The sequence below is a fragment of the Drosophila ananassae genome, chromosome XR (assembly GCF_017639315.1).
Source record: "Drosophila ananassae strain 14024-0371.13 chromosome XR, ASM1763931v2, whole genome shotgun sequence".
Classification (NCBI taxonomy): Eukaryota; Metazoa; Arthropoda; class Insecta; order Diptera; family Drosophilidae; genus Drosophila; species Drosophila ananassae.
The window spans coordinates 7,970,662-7,991,972 of NC_057932.1; the positions used below are offsets into that span (position 1 = coordinate 7,970,662).

At 40.0% G+C, this 21,311-nt stretch overlaps 1 protein-coding gene across 5 annotated transcripts in view; it reads right to left on the reverse strand.

Annotated features, from left to right (window-relative positions):
* Positions 1–2,956: 2,956 nt before the first annotated feature.
* The window catches only part of LOC6499962 (zinc finger protein basonuclin-2), a 131,917-nt gene continuing 113,562 nt past the window's right edge, over positions 2,957–21,311 (reverse strand). For all 5 annotated transcript variants that reach the window (XM_032456021.2, XM_044717589.1, XM_001966638.4 and 2 more), the window contains one exon: positions 2,957–5,818. In XM_032456021.2, coding sequence (XP_032311912.1) covers positions 4,160–5,818 — 1,659 coding nt within the window. In that variant the 3' untranslated portion in view covers positions 2,957–4,159. The remainder of the gene's footprint in view (positions 5,819–21,311) is intronic.

Here is a 21,311-nt window from a genome sequence, read left to right on the forward strand (position 1 = left end):
TTCCGGCTGATATGCTGATTCTGCTTTTGGCGCCGTCTACTAGTGCTGGGTTTATAGGTTGGAGATAGTTTTATGCTTTATAGGTGAGAAAATCGGTTAGTGGGTTTGTATTTCAAATTACTAAGTGTGCATATAGGGTAGTAGGTCTTTGCACTAGGTGCCAACAGCAATGACTAACCGAAAGAGCTTCAGAAATTTCAATTTGCTTGCTTAGTTTCCTGTTTGTCGATGTTGGTTCAGTGCTGGATGATTTATCCAAAACCTGTAACAAATGTCGAAGCGGAAGTTCGTTGAAGTGTAGAAGGCAAAGAAACCAATGCAATGGTCTTTTTGAAGAAGAATGACACATAAAATTAATGAAGACACGTACATATGCAAATATCGCAGCAAATTTCTCTCCGTGTAGTTCAATCTATTTTCAAGCGTCTGTTTTTTGGGTGATTTTTTTTTTCTTAGAAACGAACGCATAGAGATGGTTATTTGTTCGCGTATGATTCACTTAGATCGCGATAAATACAAAAAACCTTTTCACTACAAAGCACAAATGGACGGTTTTTCTGATATAAACGTGATGAAACTAGTTGAAAAAATAAAAAACTTCATCCAAGGGGGTGAAATCTCAAAAAATTGTGATTTTTTATATTTTTGTATGGGAGAATCCCTCGGGGGGTCCCAGGGGGGTACCAATAGCATGGGTGGGTCGACCCTCCAAAGTTAGTGAGGGTCGTTCATACATTTTGACTCGATTGGGGCACTTTAAATAGGTCAAAACAGGATTTTTTGGAATTTGACCTTTTGGGTACCTACACGTTAAAACGAGGGACATCAGAATTCATTTTAAAGGTATGGTTTCTTGAGCAAATGTTCTTAATTGATCCCTAGAATCCGAAAATCATATGTGCCTAGGCGATTTTTGGACCCCCCACAAATCGAACCGCCATAATCTATATACTACCAACCCTATAGTACTTTCCCACCTCCCATCCATGAATGCCATCTCACCTCGGGTCAAGATCTCAAGCCTTCTGAGGGCCCAGGATATAGAATAGACCATGTCTCTAATGGAGGGCTCAGGGTACCTGGCGGCCCAGGTGTTCCAAGAAGCTTTAAGCCGGGGGGCGCGGATCAACGCCCGGGTGGACTGTCCCTTTTCCGCAACACGTGGGACCATATATGGAGAACTTTATAAATAAAAAAATTAAACCAACACGGAGCACGGATTTCCTAAAAATCCTACCAAACTGGCATCGACGAGTGAGTCTTGCCAGGGGTGGAAGACAGCCTTAAAATTAGGGGTGGTTTCAAGCCACCAGATGAAGAGCCTTCCGTGACCACCAAAAATGGCCATGGAAGGAAGACCTTCCAGGTTCGTAGACCTTTATTGAAGGTCATAAACTGTGAAGATGAGAAGTTCGCAGAGCTTTAAATATTGGGCGCCACGTTGGTTGAGCAGAGCTGTCAGAACGTCCCGGAAACCAGGAGCGCGAATCTGGATGCCGCTTTAAAGGTGTAACCCGCACCTTCCCGCTACGGTCTAGCGAGTGGAAATGATCGATGAGATGAAGGGCCAACGAAGCAGAAGTTTATGCGTTTGATATTGAAGACGCCGACAGCACCAACGCATCGCTGCTCCTCAGCATGGCGGAAAGTCGGGTGAACGACGAAGAACTCTCCAACGATAAAGCCGAATTTATGATGGTGGAGGAAAAAACTTGCAGACCATTTCTACCATTGTAGAACAGTCTCAACTGCGCTCTTGCTCCAGCTGGCTGAAGATTAAGCTGCTATAGTCTTAGTCTAAGAACCATGGCTAGTAGGAGGAACTAGCGAAGGAAAAACTAGAGCCTGTATTCTAGCTGAAAAGCACATAAGCTTATTCTGTTCCATAATTGCAGTGACGCAGATAATGCGTCAGCTACGGTCGAGCTTCAGCTGACCCTAATCCGGTTATTCTCGTCTTACATGGCCTATAAAAGGCCGGAACCTCCAAACGAGCTAGTGTCGAAGCCGTCAGACTTCTAATAGGTTGCGACTGTAATGAAAACCAATCCTACACCGCTGCTCTAAAAATTCAGCTATCGACTCCCAAGTAGGAATTAGGCCCGAGTTCCAGGCATTTTTACCTTCCTCCCACTTGGTCTGAGTAGCTGGGTCCAAATTATGAACAAACACCTTGACTATGAGCCGGCGAGCGGAACTGTCATCCCTTAATTTTTCAAGGCTCGCATGTGGCCTTGAATTTATATGAAAAACCCCGCAGCGCTGCCAGTGAGCAACCTTCCAATAGATTGAGCCCCAGAATCTCGCATGAACCTGAAATATTAACCGACGGTTATTAAATCCTTTCTCCAAAAGATGCAGCGTGACGTATTAATTCTCCTCGGAGATTTCAAAGGAACTAAAGCTCTAAAGCTGTGTCCCGAAGACAAGATCGCAACCTATGCAGCTTTTCCACCTTACTATAAGAGTAAGGTGGAAAACCTTACTTATAAGAGTATGACTGAGCGCTGCGTCCGCCTGAATGGTGGAAACTTCGCTGGCAAGGTTTTGGCGTCTCGTGCTTGATTTCGGCACGCATCGTCGCTACAAGCTCAGACATGGTCCATCGCAAATCGCTGTTGATCTCTGAAATGTCCAATTCTTCAAGCTCCCCGTGGATGGCCTTAAAGTCCTCCTACATGGCGACCAACTGGCCATGACGCACGTGAAGTATGGCATCATCCACCTTGGACACTGGCTGAAGGGCTTTTTGGATCCTCTTCAAATCCTTGAGGATCAAATCCTTTTCCTTGCATTTTAAAATAGCACTCCCAGCTGGAGAGGGTACTCCTGTGAAGCTGGACTTCATAGCCACTATAATTAAACTACGATTAATCACAATAAGAAAACACAATGTTTGGTCACCATGTTTGGTCATTGATATTTTTCAATGCCATTCCAAATAATAACACGCAAGTTATATTTAAAAACATTATAATATTCTTTATTTCGCGTTCATATGAAAATGGAGAGAGGCACAGAAGATCCAATTTATAATGTGTCTGCAATGAGATGAGAGGCGAAAGTAAAAGCCCGCCTCAGAGCATAAGCTGAGCGAAAGCTCGCTAATGCTAAGTGCTAAAGATAAAGCAGTCGGGGCCGAGCGGTCGAGAAGAGTCGGCTTGTGACCAACAATAGCGATAAGATAAATGAAAATAAGAGTAATAATCTAATCAGTAGTAATTAGCGGAGAGTCCCCGAATAATATTCGTTGTCATAAAAACAAAATATAATTCTAAAACAAATTTGACTGCTTTAAAATTCCCCTTGCGTGTATTTAATATTTATTTATTTTTTCTCCAACGAAAAACTAGTATAAACTAGTCTTAATGAAAAACGAATTCTTTACGGATAAAACAAAATGTTTGGAAAAATTCATGTATTTTATTGCAAACATATAATTAATTTTAAGATTTTATTAATAACTAACTGGTGACTTCATTATCTCAGTTTTAAATAAGAGAGAAAGTATATTTTATATATTATTTGGGTTAATTAAAATACCTTAGTCATCGAGTTTTTAGTTTAATTTTTCTTTACAATTACTTAAGGTTTTATGTGGAAAAAAAAAAAAATACTACTCATCCGATAGGCGTTGCATAGTAGCTATAAAATCATTATATAACCAAGTATCACTGCAAATTATCTAAGTTAATTTAAAATGTTAATTTTTTAGCGTTCCAAACCCACTATGAACATAAAATTATTATATAAACACATACACTGCAAATTTATTAAGCTTTATTTAAGTTTTGACTTTTTTTATCGAAACTCATCAGTCGAGTCTTGACAGAAAAAAAATTTACTTTAACTCATACTTAAAAAAGGACTCGCAGGAATAGTATATTTTTTTATATAAAAAAAATTGTATATTACTCTTCTAATTTATTATTTTTGCGCTAACCTTGAGAAACGATTTCGTATTGGTAAAGGAAGTTTAAAGCTTTAGCTTCCTTATTTCCTCGAGTTTATATGAGCAATTCTGTACTTCTAAAATTAGCCTGATATTGCATGAATATTTAATCTATTTTTTTAATTGTTTTGTAAATGACATGTGTGTCCAAAGCATTGGCTTTTATTAATAAAACGCCAACGCCTCGGGAAAGTACGAGGTACAAGGTCATGATATAAAATTTGGGCTTCGCCCTTGACCCGCTTCTTCTAACGCACCAGGAGTTTCTATCACGCTTAGTGATGCAGAATTAACAATCGTAGTGTCTGGTGAGTCAGATCCTGAGCCGGATCGAGAGTGTGATGCGGCCAACGGTAATACATCTGGCCGCTGAGATGGACTTTTTGAGTCTGGAGGAGTTATGGAGTGTTGCGAGTTTGAGTCGGACGAAGTTCTTCGGGAGAAAAGTCCAAGCCCACCTCCTCCTGCAACTGCTCTTGCTGCAAGTATGTTAGGTGTCAGCTGAGGAAATCGCGGCAACCGATGCAGACTAGGAAAAAGAAGTGGGCTGCCACAGTGATTGATCCCTAATGGATGCCTATGTCCATGACTAAGGGCAAAGCGATGCTGCAAAGCCTCGAAGCCAAGCGGAACGTTCAGTGCCCCGCGCGCTCCGGCACAAATACGTGCCAGGATTTCTGCTTGTATACTGCCGATCCCTGGAACGCCATCAACGCCCATAGATAAAGACGTTGAAGTGCCACCGATAGCGGCTTTGTTGTTATTAAGGTTGAGACTCATTAGTTCCAGCAGCGGATCCTGCAGTACAACTGGATGCGTACCGTTGTCGTCACTAGTGGAAAGCAGCTTGCGGTGAAGATTTAGATTTGAACTGTGTCTGTCTCGGCTACGTTTTGAGGAAAACGCGGCATTACAGCCGTCTATGTTGCATTTATGATGGAGCTTAAGATGCACACTTTGATGATGAGTTTTTAAGTGAAAATGGTTTTTAAAAATTTCACCACAGGCCATGCATCTTAGAGGGTTTTCTCGGTCAATGGGCACCTCTGGCTCGGATTCAAGCTCCAGATCAGTTTCCAGATAATTCGATGCATTACGTTCGGTCACCTCCTCAGGTTTATCTTTGATCACATTGTTATTGTTTACGCTTTTAGATTGATAATCTTTTAGTTCAGACCTGTCGTCACCAGGAAATTTGGGCTTAATTTGCAAATATGTCTTTTCAGCAGAGTCAAAACCAATTTCCTCAGGTGACTCCAGCTTAATTTCTGTTCCTTGCAGATAAAGATTATCTTCCTTTTGGCTTAGCTCCGACTCATCGGGGAATTCGGTCTTTATAGTTACGGCGGCTTTAGGATCGCCATAGGGCGTAAGCGGCGGTGATGGAATCGCCTTGGTGGACTCGCCTTCCACAGGTTCTTTGGCTGGTAAACAGATTTCTTTGGGTTGTGAAGGTAAACATATTTTTTTAAGCGAAAGGTCTGCAACAACGTCACAGTCCAGTGAACTATCGGCAAAGCTCTCTGGTTGAATCGGGCAGCGTAAGGGATTTAGACTTTTTCTTTTTCGTTTGCTGGCTGCTACTTGAGCAAGAGTCCCGCCTTTTTCGCCAGTGGGCAGAGAAAACATTTCTAAGTTGCGCAACTGTTTGGTGTGAATGTGGCTGGCTGAAGCAAGTGGGGGTTCCTTTTTGGTCTCCGAAATTTCGTTTTTGGGACCTATTTGAAAGTTATGCTGCTCAGTCCCCTCAAAGATGCTATCCAATTCATCAGCAACAACCAATATACCGTTTCCTTCTAGATCATCATCGTCATCATCATCTCCGTCTGCATCGTCATCATCGTCTTCTGCAATGTGAATGCCGACCTGAAATTGAATTAAAAAGTGATTTTGAAATTATGCATAGTGGTTAAAATTTAAACACAAGACGAGAAAGAAAAGCTAACTTCGAAGACAGCCGAAGTTATTACTCTTGCAGTTTTATTTAAGTGACAGAAAGTTCATTAAGGCTTCTGTGACGGAGGGAGTAAAGCATGCATCTCCCAATGATCGCGATAACTTGTAGGACAATTTATAAATACACTTTGAATCTGTCACTTTTTAATAACTTAAAAAATAATGAAAGATAAGGTGATAAAAAGACCTTATCGTTCCTATGGCAGCTATATGATTAAGTTGTATGATCTGAACAATTTTCTTGATCTGCCTGCAAGCAATTTATGGCTTCATGCAAAATCTCAACTCTGTAGTGTAAATTGCATAGAAACAGGCAGAAAGACGGACGAATAGACTGACGTGCTTTATTATTAATAACTTGAAAACGGAGATGATTCCTCCAATGCATTAAAAATATCTGAACAAAATTTAGCAGTACGCAAAAGATGAGGCACCGTTACAAATTAGGAACTACTATTAATCCTCAATAGCCAATAGCCATAAGGTATAGCCAAAAAGGGGGTCATGTCTTTTAACCCATTTAACCTATCCCGCCACCTAGCTCTAAATATTTCTATTAATGAGTCTAATATCAAGAGATAATGGTCACATTATGGACTAAAATTTTGGTTTTAAAATCCTATTTATTCCAAAATAGACGTAGGCTTTGGGACATTTTCAGGGAATAGATCTGAGTAAATAAATGCATAGAATGGTTAGAAAGTTAACGATAAAAAAAATAAAGAATAGATGTTTTTAGATACAAAAAAGAGGAAAGCGATATAATGAGTAGAGCCCTTTTTTTTCGAACATTGTTGTACAATGTCCTTCTATTAGGAGAGTAGAAAGGTGTACCCAGGAGCTAAGCTGAAGGCCGTATTTCGGGACGAGATCCCCAGAAAACCGAGAGCCTAGAAATACCCCGGGGGGAATGACTTGGCAAGGGCTTTGGGAAGCGTCGGGATGAAGGAGGAATCCTTTCTGAGCTCTGATACCGAGGCGGAAGTTACTGTAGTGGAGAATCTAAAGGATGTCCCTGATATTCCTACAGATAAATCTCCACCATAGTAAGAATTCATCCGCTGTCCTCCGGCTTCACCTTGCTGAGAGAGGAGCTGTTGCCCTTATCCATTGAACCTTTGGAGATACGATTAGGATTCTTGCTTTGGGGGCGTCGGAGTTTAGGCTCTGTAAAGCCGATACAGCAGGTAAAAGGCAGGTCTTAATTCTCGCAAAAAAGAACCTTAAACTCTTTTGCTACCAAATTCCAGCAACGAAAACTATGTAGCCGCAGGTACCGTAGCTGTATGGTGTATGACAGCGAGAGGAGAAAAATCGGCCTGATAAAAGGGTGTGAGCAGACTAAATCTCCCACAAGCTAAGAGAAGTTGCAAGAGAGGGCACCTGCGGGGGCGGGCAAGCCAGCCCGGCTACGCGCATGAAAGAAGGAGAAAGAGGAGACGACGTGGAACGTAAGGGTTCCAGGTAGGCCAGTGGGGCTGTGCTCGAAAGATGTAGGAGAGTGCGGAGTCAGCGGAGACAGTGACAGGGAACGTAGCGGCCCTCGGAGGCGGCTGTGTTTAGAAAGTGCGGATGGGATGAAATTGTTTGGAACGGTCAAAGGGGGAGCGCGGGGGTGTCTGGATGAAGTTCGGTGCCCTGCGTAAAACCAATATGTCGAAGGCTCAAGGGGGGCAAAGGTGGGTAAGAAAGGAAACCCCATCAATGGAAATGCGACGGGAGTTCTGGAAATAAGGATTAACGGCGAGAACAGAAGCAAGAAGAATTAACGGCAGGAAGCGAGAGAACACTGTTAGATATACTTTATGTGGTCGGTTTCCTCGGATTTTATAGTGAATTCAAAATGGCCCGCAGTAATCCACTCCGCAATTTTTGAATGGTCTTTTTTGTTGAACTCGATCTGCCGGTAGTGGACTCATTATTTGATTCAACAATTGTGGTCGAACTCGGCAACTTCTGATACAACGACTGATTGTTTTTTGGGCCAGCTCCTTTAATGACCTTTTAATGACCAGAATCGTTGCCTAATGTTATATAATAATGCCTGTGGTCCGCAATGTGCCAATTGCTGATTTTTCCATTAAAATAAGAGTATTGTTAATGGCTCGAATTATTCCGTCCGTGTCTATGAACGGATCTAGTGCTCGTAATGGATCGTTTCGCCCGACAGTTTTCGTCTTCTTGAGTTGCAAAATGGATGCTAGGAATTGCTGGAACTATATTTCCCGAATTACCACTCCTAACGCTTCATTCTGTTCTACTGGTGAAAATGGTCCAGTCCTTTTCTTCACTGACTTGCGGCAATTAAAAATGAATCGCCGCATTCTTCCGATTACTTGCAACATCGCATCGAATGATCCACAAAGAAAGAAGAATGACACAGCTCCACAAAAAAAAAAAAAAAAAAATTCAGAGATCAGACCATACCTCCTATATGGATTTGGGGTCGCTGAATCCGAATCCGTGGTCAGTTGGTGCCATCACGTCAGGTTTTCGATAAAATAACGGTTGAATAGTCGAAAAACGCCGTTTTTGGCCATTTTCGAAAAATCGTACCGCAAAATTCTGATGTGTTACAAACCTAATTCAAAATGGAAATGAAAGGCTGATTTGTGATCTTTAAAACGAGCTCCATGCCAAATTTTACGCATGCACCGTTAGGACAGGGGGTGCGTTTATATGTAGGCATCTTAGCAAAAAATGTATGCCGAACACAAAAATTTCAAAATTCAGCATATTCAAATAAAACATGGTACCCGGGGGTTTTTGGGGTCGCTGAATCCGAATCTGAGGTCAGTTTGACGCCATCACGTCAAGTTTCTTCATAACCTCAAAAAAAGTGAAAAGTGTGTTTTTTGGCATGGAGCTCGTTTTAAAGATCACAAATCAGCCTTTCATTTCCATTTGGAATTAGGTTTGTAACACATCAGAATTTTGCGGTACGATTTTTCGAAAATGGCCAAAAACGGCGTTTTTCGACTATTCAACCGTTATTTTCTCGAAAACCTGACGTGATGGCGACCAACTGACCACGGATTCGGATTCAGCGACCCCAAATCCATATAGGAGGTATGGTCTGATCTCTGAATTTTTTTTTTTTTTTTTTTTTTGTGGAGCTGTGTAATCCATGGTGCATGGTGCATGGTGGTTGCTAGACGGTCTGCAAACTAGCCATTAAATCAGAAAAATGGATGGAAAAAATCAACCACCATGGATTATTCTTCTATCTTTCTTGATCTTCGTTTGAATTGTTGGTTCCCGTTGATTGGAACCTTGGCCAGGACTTTGGATCTTGCACCAGGAACGGTGATCCAGGGTACCAAAGTTTTGAATCTCCTTATTGTGCTGTCGTGCACCCTCTGGGGAGAATATCTACAGGATTATCCGTTGATGCCACATGTCTCCACCACTCTGGGTCTGTCAGTTCTTGAATCTGGGCTATCCGGTTCGGTACAAACGTTTGGAATGAAGAAGCAGTGGCGTTGATCCATTTTAATGCAATCTGAGAGTCCATAAATATACCGATTCTAGTTTTAAGTTAAGATCGGTTTTTACTCTTTTTGCAACCTGAACTGCTAATACCACTGCAAAGAGCTCTAAGCGTGGTAAGGTCTGTTTCATTAGGGGGGCTACCCGTGCTTTTGAACATAGCAATCGTGTGACAATATTGCCTGTTACTACTTGCTCGTAAATATGCCACTGCCCCATATGCTGCTTCTGATGCATCTGCAAACACATGTAGTTGAATGCCTCCGGCTGTGTCTGCCGGGAGTGCAGATCTTGGAATTTTTATTGTTGTCAGTGAGTAAGTTCTGAGCCCAGAACGGTTTGGACTGTTGGTCCAAACCGTAAGAAATTATTCAAACTCCTTCCACTTGTCGTCGTTGCTGATTCGTCAAACACAACCCGAAGTTTGGTGGTACTACTGTCAGGTTTTAGCACACAATGATGTGGAATGACATAATGCGCTCAAAAAAAGACAGATCGTTACACGGGTATGATGCAAACGCCCATCGTCATCAGTGAGTAGGCACTGATACAAATGAGAGGAGTAAGTCAATTTTCGAATTTTATCCTCATCTCTCAGCTCTTGATGGGTAATATGGGCTAGCCCACTTTTATCGTCAAAAAGATGCAGTCAGTAGCTGAAAGATCCTACGTAGGACCCTGAAATGGACCCTGGTACGTTGAATTAGCGGTGAAATTTGAGGACTTCTCACAGCTAGCAGTATGCAATTAAAACCAGAACCAAGGACTTAACGCCATGGTAAAGACGCTCACTGCGGCCTGCGTCAGGGTATACCATAAGGCCTGTCCTAAAACGAGAGAAACGCCCGCAGAATCTTTAATTTCGCTATCCAAACAAATACAGAAGAAGCTTGGAAGGCATACAAAGCAGACCTTTAGCAGTACCAGTTTCTGCTTTAACAACCAGGGGACCTGAGAGGCCTCTCGACTGATAAAGACTCACTCAAATACGGCGCCTAATGTGGTCAATATTAAGACTGCGGATGGAAAATGGACTACGTCCAGCAAGGAATCCCTGGAGGCCTTGGACGATATGCGGAGGCGGGGAAGCTCGAGTCCACTCGAATACCGCCTAAGTAACAGGAATTTAAACTGGCCGATTTACAGTATCAAACTCTTCATATCTCCAGGCCCAGAAGCCATCTTTCCGTCTAAATAACCGATGAACTACGGGACTAGGAGTAGACGATATATCCGTTTACCTAATACGACAGATCCTGGTCACCAGAAGCGTCGAGGAGATACTAAGAAGATCCTCTATTTAGAGATACTTTAGGAGGGGCACTCTGCAAGGAGCTGTACTCTCCCCCTCCTTTGGAAGGTGGGGGTAAATACGATCGCAGTAGTTCCTTAGAGGGCTGCAAAGTTATTGCTTACGCGGATGATGTTGCAATTGCCTTCGCTGGGAAATTTTCACAAACTCTGTGCGACCTTATAACGGAAAATCAAGTGCTCCCGACTTGGGCAAATAAGAATGGGCTTGGAACTAGTGCATCCAAGACCGAACACGTTCTGTTTACTAGAAGCCTAGCAGCCTAGATTAACGAGATGGAGGAGCAGCTTGACCGGTACTACGAAGGAAATTGCGCCGCAGACGAGTTGCAAGTTCAGGGACTACCAACCCTCCCCTTTCGAAGAAAATACTAGTGGGCATCCCCTTTGCAACTTGCAGGCTCAAATTAAGGAAGTATTTCGAGCTAGCAGCGCTTAGGAACTGAAGTGATCTCCAGACCTGCAGAAATTCGGGCTTGATCGACCCCACTCGTTCTAGGAAAATATTCATGAGGATCATGATTCTAGGAAATATTCTTATTTCCCTTAACATGCAAGACTTCAGTCTAGCGGTATAGGCAATCACTGGGCCCTGGCTGATAGTCATGAAAGCAGCCAAGCTAACGGTGCCTTACAACGATTACTACAGGAGCTGCAGGGGCGTAAAGAAAGATTGAGCATATGCTGGCAATTGGGAGTAGCCGACTTAACTTTTTGGCGCGGCTACACTAATGGATCTAACTGACCTCACAGAGATCTCCCCACTAGCAGGCTTCATCCGGACAGCCAGATGGGACCAAGAGGGGAGCAAGGAACAAGGAGCCCTAGCGGCTCATGTGGATGCTGGTGGTTACCCATTACGGACCGAGATGTCTCTTTTAATAAGAACTCGTTGTTTTCTTCTATATCAATAGCATCCATAATGAGGTCTAAAGAAAATCACAAAATATTCATTTTAATCAACTCAGAATTGAGCGAGTGGTGAATTAAAAACTTTACTAAAGTCGATGTAAATAACATATGTTTCGAAACAGAAACATGAAGTTATAACGCTTTTCCCAAAAATAAACAATTCCTACTCATATAGGATCGCATATAGTCGGCCGATCCTTATGAAATTTGGCATATCGAATTATTTTTCCTAAAGAGGAATCCACTGAAACTCCCATTCTTCTAACTTGTAAAACAACCAAGTTATGGCATTTCCGATCAATCAGTTATATGGCAGCTATAGGATATAGTCGACCGATCTCGGCCGTTCCGACTTATATACGGCCTGCAAAAGAAAGAAGGGTGTGTGCAAAGTTTCAACCCGATAGCTTTAAAACTGAGAGACTAGTTTGCGTAGAAACAGACAAACGGACAGACGGACAGACGGACATGCTTATATCGACTCAGGAGGTGATCCTGATCAAGAATATATATACTTTATAGGGTCGGAGATGTCTCCTTCACTGCGTTGCCCACTTTTGACCAATATTATAATACCCTCTGCAAGGGTATAATGAACTTTTGAAGTGACATAGGAATTGTTTATTGGGACAAAATCAGAAAAACACGAATAAAAGTCGAAAACTTCAGTTACTTCAGCTACAACATTTAACTATTGAAAAACACCGAAAATTTTGAAATCGGTTCAAAAAAACGCGTTTAGGAATTTTTAAGCGCGAAGAAGTCCCGAAAAACGGGTTTTTTAACCATAAATCAAGATTTTGAGGGTGTTAAAAATATTTCAAACATGGTTTTGTGATATACACGACCCAATAAACAATTCCTACAATGTCACTTCAAAACTTAAAAATCACTGTTACACTGTGTAATAGCCCAGCAGTACTGAAATTCCTGGCCCCGACTTTTCCGGCCCGAATGTCAAATTTCGATCGAAAAACAAAAACAATTCAATAAGGTTTGCTCTTCGAACGTCAAAACAAAGTAGGCGAACTAATTCTGCCGGCCCTCTGCTGCTGCTAGAGTTCGAAATTATGCATATTCGATATAGGTTATTAATCACTAATATTTTCTAGTCATTCTAAATATTTCGCCCGGAAAACTTTCACCCCATGGTTCAATGATTAAGGTATCTGCCTGTTAATCGTAAGGTCGTGGGTTCGATTCCAAGTGGAAAAGTCTTTATTATGAGTTGATTTTTGTTTACTTTCATTTTATTTTAATATTGCAGTCTCAAAATAAACTGTTATATTCAATATTTTTTTTAAATGGGGATTCTTAATAATTGAGATTGTTTTAAACATGCAAATTTGTAGAGGTATATTATAGTCAGTCACAAAGTACGCGCGATTCCTTGATAGGTTAGGGGCGTGCATGTCGGTCTAGTATACAAAAGCACTAAGGTTCGAATCCCAGGGTGAGTAATTATTAAATATAGTTTTCAATATTAATAATGTAATATTAATTAACATATTAATTTAGTTTACAACATAAATTAATGCAAATTTTTAAGGAATTCATAACAAATAATGATTATCAAATTAGAAGATTTGTAAGGAGAAATTTTTGTCTTTAATTTTGGGTCATGAATGCGACCTGATTTAGCCACGATTTTTAGCGCGGAATCATGCTTTCTTTTCGGGCCTGATTCCGCTCTGAAATTCAGGTCTGAATCAGGATTTCGATTTCGAGACAATTTTTTACGCCGGAATCCGGATTCGAAATCCGGGCGGATTCTGACCTGATTCATGCCTGAAATCGAATTCCGGGCCGAGAGGACATTTTCAAAAATTTCAGTACAAAATTCCGGGCCGCTTGTTCTAGCTTTTCGGTTGGATTCCGGGGTGATTCGGGCGGATCCAGGGTGAATCGTGGGGGATTGGTACTGCTGGGGAATAACATCAGAAACTAACTTTCAGACTATTCATACCAACTTGCCTCAGCCTGTCTACAGTCCTTGATTATTCAAATTCACAAGTGATCTCACTTGAGACTGGACGTGCGGCCAAACAAGAGGGAACATTCAAAATCATCCATACATTCGACCTAAAAGAATACGACAATACATTCGACGAACTTAGCAAAAGGACTAAAAATCCTCACACCATCACATCATCTATACCCCAACCTGTCTTACGAATTAAATCAGATAAAACAAAACCTTCTCAAACTAAAAACAAGAAAGGAAAGCTAACTTCGGGCGGAGCCAAAGTTTATATACCCTTGCAGTTGAATCGCAGTCCGCTAGGTGGCGCCACGCATCTTATATTATTATATATATAGCGGATCGTATATAGTTGGCCGATCCTTATGAAATTTGGCGAATTGAATTATTTTGCCAAAAGAGAAATCCATTGAAACTCCCATCCTTCTAACTTGAAAAACAACGAAGTTTTAGCATTTCAGGATAATCAGTTACATGACAGCTATAGGATATAATAGACCGATCCTTATGAAATTCAGCAAATCAGATTTCTTTTCCCAAAATAGAATCTGTACCAAATCCCATCTTTCTAACTTAAAAAACACCAAAGTTATGCCAATTTCGATCGTTCTATGAAAGCTATAGGATATAGTCGGCCGATCCTTATGAAATTTTATACATAATATATTTTGGTGTTATATTTATATGTGGAAAGTCCCAACCCTCTAACCAAACACCAAAGTTATGGCATTTCCGATCAATCAGTTATATGGCAGGTTCTGACTTATATACTGCCTGCAAACAAAAGAAGGATGTGTGCAAAGTTTCAACTCGATAGCTTTAAAACTGAGAGACTAGTTTGTGTAGAAACAGACACAGACAGACTTTATAGGGTCGGAGATGTCTCCTTCACTGCGTTGCACACTTTTGACCAAAATTATAATACCCTCTGCAAGGGTATAACAAGCAATAGACAAAAAAGAGCAATAGAAATCCTAGGCATGGAAATGGTTGGCAGGAACACCGGACCACCATGATCATAAAATACTAAAGAATAAAATAAACGGACAATTAGAAAATAATAATAAGCAGGTTATAATAAATAAAGAACAAGAAAGGAAAGCTAACTTCGGGCGGAGCCGAAGTTTATATACCCTTGCAGTTGAGTCGCAGTCCGCTAGGTGGCGCCACGCATCTTATATTATTAGGTATATAGCGGATCGTATATAGTTGGCCGATCCTTATGAAATTTGGCATATCGAATTATTTTGACAAAAGAGGAATCCATCGAAACCCCCATCCTTCTAACTTGAAAAGCAACGAAGTTATAGCATTTCCGATCAATCAGTTAGGATATAGCTATAGGATATAGACGGCCGATCCTTATGAAATTTGGCAGATCATATAAGTTGGCCCAAATTAGAATGCCCAAATTAGAACAGAAAGTCCCATCCTTCTATCTTGAAAACAACGAAGTTATAGCATTTCCGATCAATCAGTTATATGGCAGCTATAAGAAATAGTCGGCCGATCCTTATGAAATTCGACAAATGTTTTTCCCAAAATAGAATCTGTACCAAATCCCATCTTTCTAACTTAAAAAACACCAAAGTTATGCCAATTTCGATTGTTCTATGACAGCTATAGGATATAGTCGGCCGATCCTTATGAAATTTTGTACATAATATATTTTGGTCAAATATAACATGTGTGGAAAGTATTTTGGTCAAATATAACATGTGTCCCAACCTTCTAACTTCAAAAACACCAAAGTTATGGCATTTCCGATCAATCAGTTATATGGCAGCTATAGGATATAGTCGACCGATCCCGGCTGTTCCGACTTATATACTGCCTGCAAAAAAAAGAAAGAAGGATGTGTGCAAAGTTTCAACTGGATAGCTTCAAAACTGAGAGACGAGTTTTCGTAGAAACAGACAGACGGACAGACAGACAGACAGACAGACGGACAGAGGGACATGCGCATATCGACTCAGGAGGTGATCCTGATCAAGAATATATATACTTTATAGGGTCGGAGATGTCTCCTTCACTGCGTTGCACACTTTTGACCAAAATTATAATACCCTCTGCAAGGGTATAATGAAGTGAGAAAATTAATCAAATAAGTAAAGTAATGCCATTTTAAAAAAAAACTAAATATTCGGAATGCCATTTTAAAAAAAACTAAACATTCGAACGAAATAATTAATGAAGTTAACTTTGTAAATACTAAGCGTAAACATGTATCTTTTCCCCCACATTCACCTAGCAGCAGTTTAGCTCAGCCTTACACTTATAATATCCAATCAGCCAACCTTATATTTTGCCCATCTTTCGATCAAAGTGGTGTGTTATCGGATCTTCTTAAGGTTAAGCCCGTGTATTCGCCAGGCCCTGATGGAGTACCAGGCTGTGTTCTGACGTACTGCGCCGAGGCACTGTGCAAACCGCTTGTTAAACTCTTTAATCTATCGCTGGAAACTTCGATCTTTCCCCTTATGTGGAAGGAATCCTTCATTATTCCGCTGCATAAAAAAGGGAAAAAATCCGACGCTGCTAATTGTAGAGGCATCTCTAAATTGTCAGTAATTCCAAAGCTTTTTGAAAAACTTATCACTCCACATTTGCAACACCTATGTAGTTCAATAATAACTCCGTGCCAGCATGGCTTCATTAAGCGCCGCTCCACCACTACCAACTTATTGGAGCTAACATCTTTTATCACGGATGGCTTCCGGAATGGCTTACAAACAGACGTCATATACACTGACTTCAGTAAAGCATTTGACTCTGTTAACCATTCGCTTCTTATAAGTAAACTCAGTCTTTTGGGATTCCCAACTGATCTTCTTATGTGGATTTCGAGCTACTTATCAGGGAGAACCCAACGTGTTTTCTTTAAAGATGTTACCACGCGTTTAGTCCGCGCCACATCGGGGATGCCCCAAAGAAGCCATCTGGGACCCCTACTTTGTACACTGTTTATTAACGACTTGCCCCTTGCCTTAACTAATTCAGTTGTACTTATGTACGCTGATAACGTTAAGCTATGCCTTCAGTATAAATTCTCTAGCGCCCAGTCTAGACTTCAATCCGATTTGGATAAACTTCAAAATTTGTGTTTTGCAAATAACCTAAAGCTTAATGGATCGAAATGTAAACTTATGTCTTTTTACCGATCCAGTCCTCACCAGGCTATGTACTTTCTCTATGGGAATGCCTTAGAACGATTAACTCAGGTTAACGATCTAGGTGTCCTATTAGATTTGAAACTTAAATTTACCGACCATGTATCTACCATGGTTAATAAAGCTATGGGTGTGCTTGGTTTTATTAAAAGATGGTCAAAAGAATTTAATGACCCGTACATAACTAAAATACATCACTGGTCCGTCCGATTCTTGAGTATGGATCGTGTGTCTGGAGTCCTCAATATGGAGTACACCAAGATCACATTGAATCTGTACAAAAAAACTTCCTTACTTTTGCTCTTAGGGGACTTAATTGGGATGCAAATCTTTACCTCCCCTCTTATCATAGTAGACTTTTACTAATCAACTTACCATCATTAACAAATCGTAGAACGATGTTGAGTGTCATGTTTCTATATAATCTTATTTATGGAAATATAGACAGCCAGCATTTACTAACACGCTTAAATTTTAACATTCCTAGTAGAAGGACCAGAAACTTTCGTCCTCTACTCCTCAGCCATTGTAGTTCGACATATGCCCAACACGATCCGTTCAGGGTATTATGTTCGGACTACAATGGTCTCTACCACATCTTGTCACTTTGCTCTACTAACAATCTTAAATCGCTTATATTAACCCTCTAAGACGTAAGCATGCCTGAAGGCACGTATTACGTTTTTGGCCCTAAAAAATAAACTAACAGCTTTTTAATCGATTAAATAATTTTTGGCGGTTGATAAAAAGCATATTGAATTATAAATCTCAGCTTTAAAGATCTTTGAAGCTCTTAACGGAACTTATGCTTAGGAATACATAAAGCATATGTTTTTTCCCGCGTAAAATTTGGTCGGCGGTATGTTGTGTGTTGCTGTTCGAATAGTAGCAAATGTATAAAACCTATCCAGCTTATAATTTTTTTCTTGAGAGGTAAGTTTATTTACTTTTAAAATTAAGTTGAAGATTTACAAATATATAAAAAGCATGCGTTGTGACAGCGAAAGAGCGATACGTGCCTTGAGGCCCGTTTGGGGATTCAAGACAACTTTTGTTGCCAGCTGATAACCTCACAATTCATTGCAATTTATGTGTTTGTGTCTGTTTATGGAAGGATTTTACTTAAAAGAATTAAAAATATTATAGAAAATGGCAAACCGGGTTCGGTATAACTATTTGTATTGTGCGATTCATTCGTATACGCATACCGCTTTGAGATCTACAGCGGTGCAGGTGATAATGTGGTCTTACCTGGTCACCCAAATCTTGGTGCTTCACCCAACATTGTATCGCGCTTAAAAAAAACCGTATAAAGATTTAAGAATCGCATAACTAACTTTGATAATTTTTATACATCTTTGCCATTGATGGTTTATCTAAGAGCGATAGGTATTCATAGCCTTGGCACGGTGCGAGGAAACCGTATCCCCTATTGCAAACTATCAAACGATATTGCCATCAACAAACTGCAAGGAGTTTTTCGGCTGAGTACGTTGGGTCCTCATATGATAAACCAATGTACTCTGGAGTTACATTCGAAAAAACAAACCCTCGTGAAGGAACTGCAAAGGCTTCTCGCTTTGACAGAAAGGCTAAACGACACATTTCAATTTATTGTCCCCAAATTGTGCATGAGTATAATGCTCACATGGGCGACGTAGATCTCATGCACGGCTTAATGGGACTCTATCATATCAGAGCAAAAACTAGGGATGCCGCAACACGTATTTTTTTATCACCTAATTGATATTATACCTAAACCATTTCCCACATTGGTTGGATCGAAACAGTGGAAAAGAAGTTGCAATCCCTGTAAAACTTCAAAAATGCAATGCATATGCAGGGAATGCAGTCTTTATTTATGCTGCACAGCGAATAAAAACTGTTTTGAAGAATAGCATAAGAAAAAATAAAAAAAAAATTCATTACTTGAAAATGTTTTTTTTCCCTCAAAGCCCCAAGCGTGCCTTCAGGCCCGCTTACCTTTCTTCTCACCTTACAGGTGAACCGAATATTCGACGATATTTTTAAGCACATAATTGAGCTTAGAAGCATTCATTTACTTAAAAAAAAATTATTTGCATAGTTTTTTTCAATTATTTTGGAAAGTAGTCTTAGAAGGTTAACCGCCTTATCTGTGCAACACTCTTCCTCGTAATATCTTTCTCCTAATCCTCGCTTATCTATCTCGGATCTATTCTCGCGATTCGAGCCGTACGTTACGCGGCAGCGTCCCTCGGTCGGTTGGACGGGAGGTGGACTGTACGTATGCAATGGGAACCGCGCAAAAAAAAAAAAAAAAAAGAGGCAAATATCCTCAGATATAGAATACAAATAGTAAAAGAAGAAATATCTAATATACTACATGCAATAACTTGGGCCAAAACAAATATTATAAACTCTTTTGTATTCTCAATAACCAATAATAGAAACCAATATTTTAGAAAAAATTTTTAATAAAAAAAGTAATTTTTTTATTAATATAGAAGAACTAATAAAATTTTCAAAAGTCAAACTTGCATCAAATAATAAAGACCTTCTGTATAAGTCCTTCATAAGTATCCCAATAATAAGTAATAAAATCTGTAGAACTCTATTAGTCAAAGCTGTAAAAAAGGCCCATATAATAAATGACATAAAATACGAAAACTTGTTAGAATGTAAGAAGGAACTATGTGCAATATCAAACCCCATGTGAATCGCATAATGATAGAGCCATTTGTGTTAAGGAAAAACTGTTAGACCTAAGCAACACAAGCGTGAGCGCTCTATTAAACCTAAAACCACCGGAATGCAAGGTCACTGTGGTAGATCCCGAACCTCCGCTTTTCCAACTGTAAGCGGTGAACCCTAAAATTAACGAAGTCCTTTCCCTTCAATAAATCAAAGAATTAAACATAAATAAAACAAAGATCCTGAAAAAAATTAAAGAAGAGAAGACAATCGAGGCTTCCGTGAATTATACGTCAGCCACTATTCTGCTCATAATGATCACAAGTCTGATCACAATGCTAGTTAGAAGGTGCAGACAAAAAGTAGCCGCCCCCAACCCCACCTAACCCTGTTCTCTTCTTCGTTGCGAACGAGTACGCCCGCGTTTAAGGGGGGAAGAGTTAACACCTAAAATTTCAAATACTAAATAATACTGAATTTCCTAATAAATTCTTAGTCCAGCCACACGCGCATGAGTTCTTAATAACAACAGCAAAAGACCTTAAACAACCGCATTAAGTGCACCGTGCACCGATGCAATATGATGCCGTGGCACCAATAAGGGTCACACGGATCGAAAGACACGTGCGCTGAGTAAGCATTGATTATGCTTGCGATCGTAGAAAAGCCAAAAGAAAGAAAACACCCAACTATTTGGCAAGCTCACTGAACTTAATGGCAAGTGCTTCCACCAACAACACAATAAACGCGCATTGACCAATTAGCAACGAAGACGTGAACTTAAGTTACAGCAACAACATCAGCTACCAATGACATCGAGGGACATCAGCAGCAGAGCGACGTATAAGTGTAATTATTGAATCATAATTATCAGTTCTAATCTGATACTCAAATAAACGAAATGTAAAAAGGATAGATTTCTTTTTTTTTAAAGAACATTAATAAAATCTTTTTAACTCATATATAACAAGAACACAGGTCGACTGAAGACTTAGTCGGATATTCCAAATTGTACCACTCCAATTTTTATGAGGAGTTGTTCCAAATGACTTCCAGATTTAGACCGTTAAATCATACCTGATCCGTTTTTCGAGAAATCGTATTTTAAGGCTTTAAAATTTTTTTAAAAAAATGTATAACCCAGAAAAATGAAAAATGTATAACCCAGATCCAAAACTATTTTTTTAGAAGGATTTTGGTGCGCTGATTCCAAATCTGAACTTAGAATTGCTGCATTACTTTTGGTTTGCAAGATATTCTAACCTAAAAGTAAAAAAACATGGTTTATTGGCTATATTTCGGCGCATATATATTTTTTAACTACTACTTAACTATATGTCATATATTACTCTTGCATTTGTAGTATCACTCCAAGTATTTATTGAAAACATAGTTTCAAAGCGAAATAAAACAAGTAAGGAAAGCTAACTTCGGGCGAAGCCGAAGTTGATATACCCTTGCAGTTGTGCCATTTCCGATCGTTCATTTATATGGAAGCTATAGGATATAGGGGGCCGATCCTTTTGAAATTTGGCAAATCAGATTATTTTGTCCAAAATAGAATCTATATCAAGTCCCATCTCTCTAACTTTAAAAACACCAAAGTTATGCCAATTCCGATCAATCTATGACAGCTATAGGATATAGTCGGCCGATCCTTATAAAATTTTGTAGATAAGATATTTCGGCCAAATATAAAATCGGTTGAAAGTCCCAACACTCTAATTTAAAAAACACCAAAGTTATGGTATTTCCGATCAATCAGTTATATGGCAGCTATAGGATATAGTCGACCGATCCTTATGAAATTTAGCAAATCACATTTCTTTGCCTAAAATGGAATTTGTACCAAGTCCCATCTTTATAA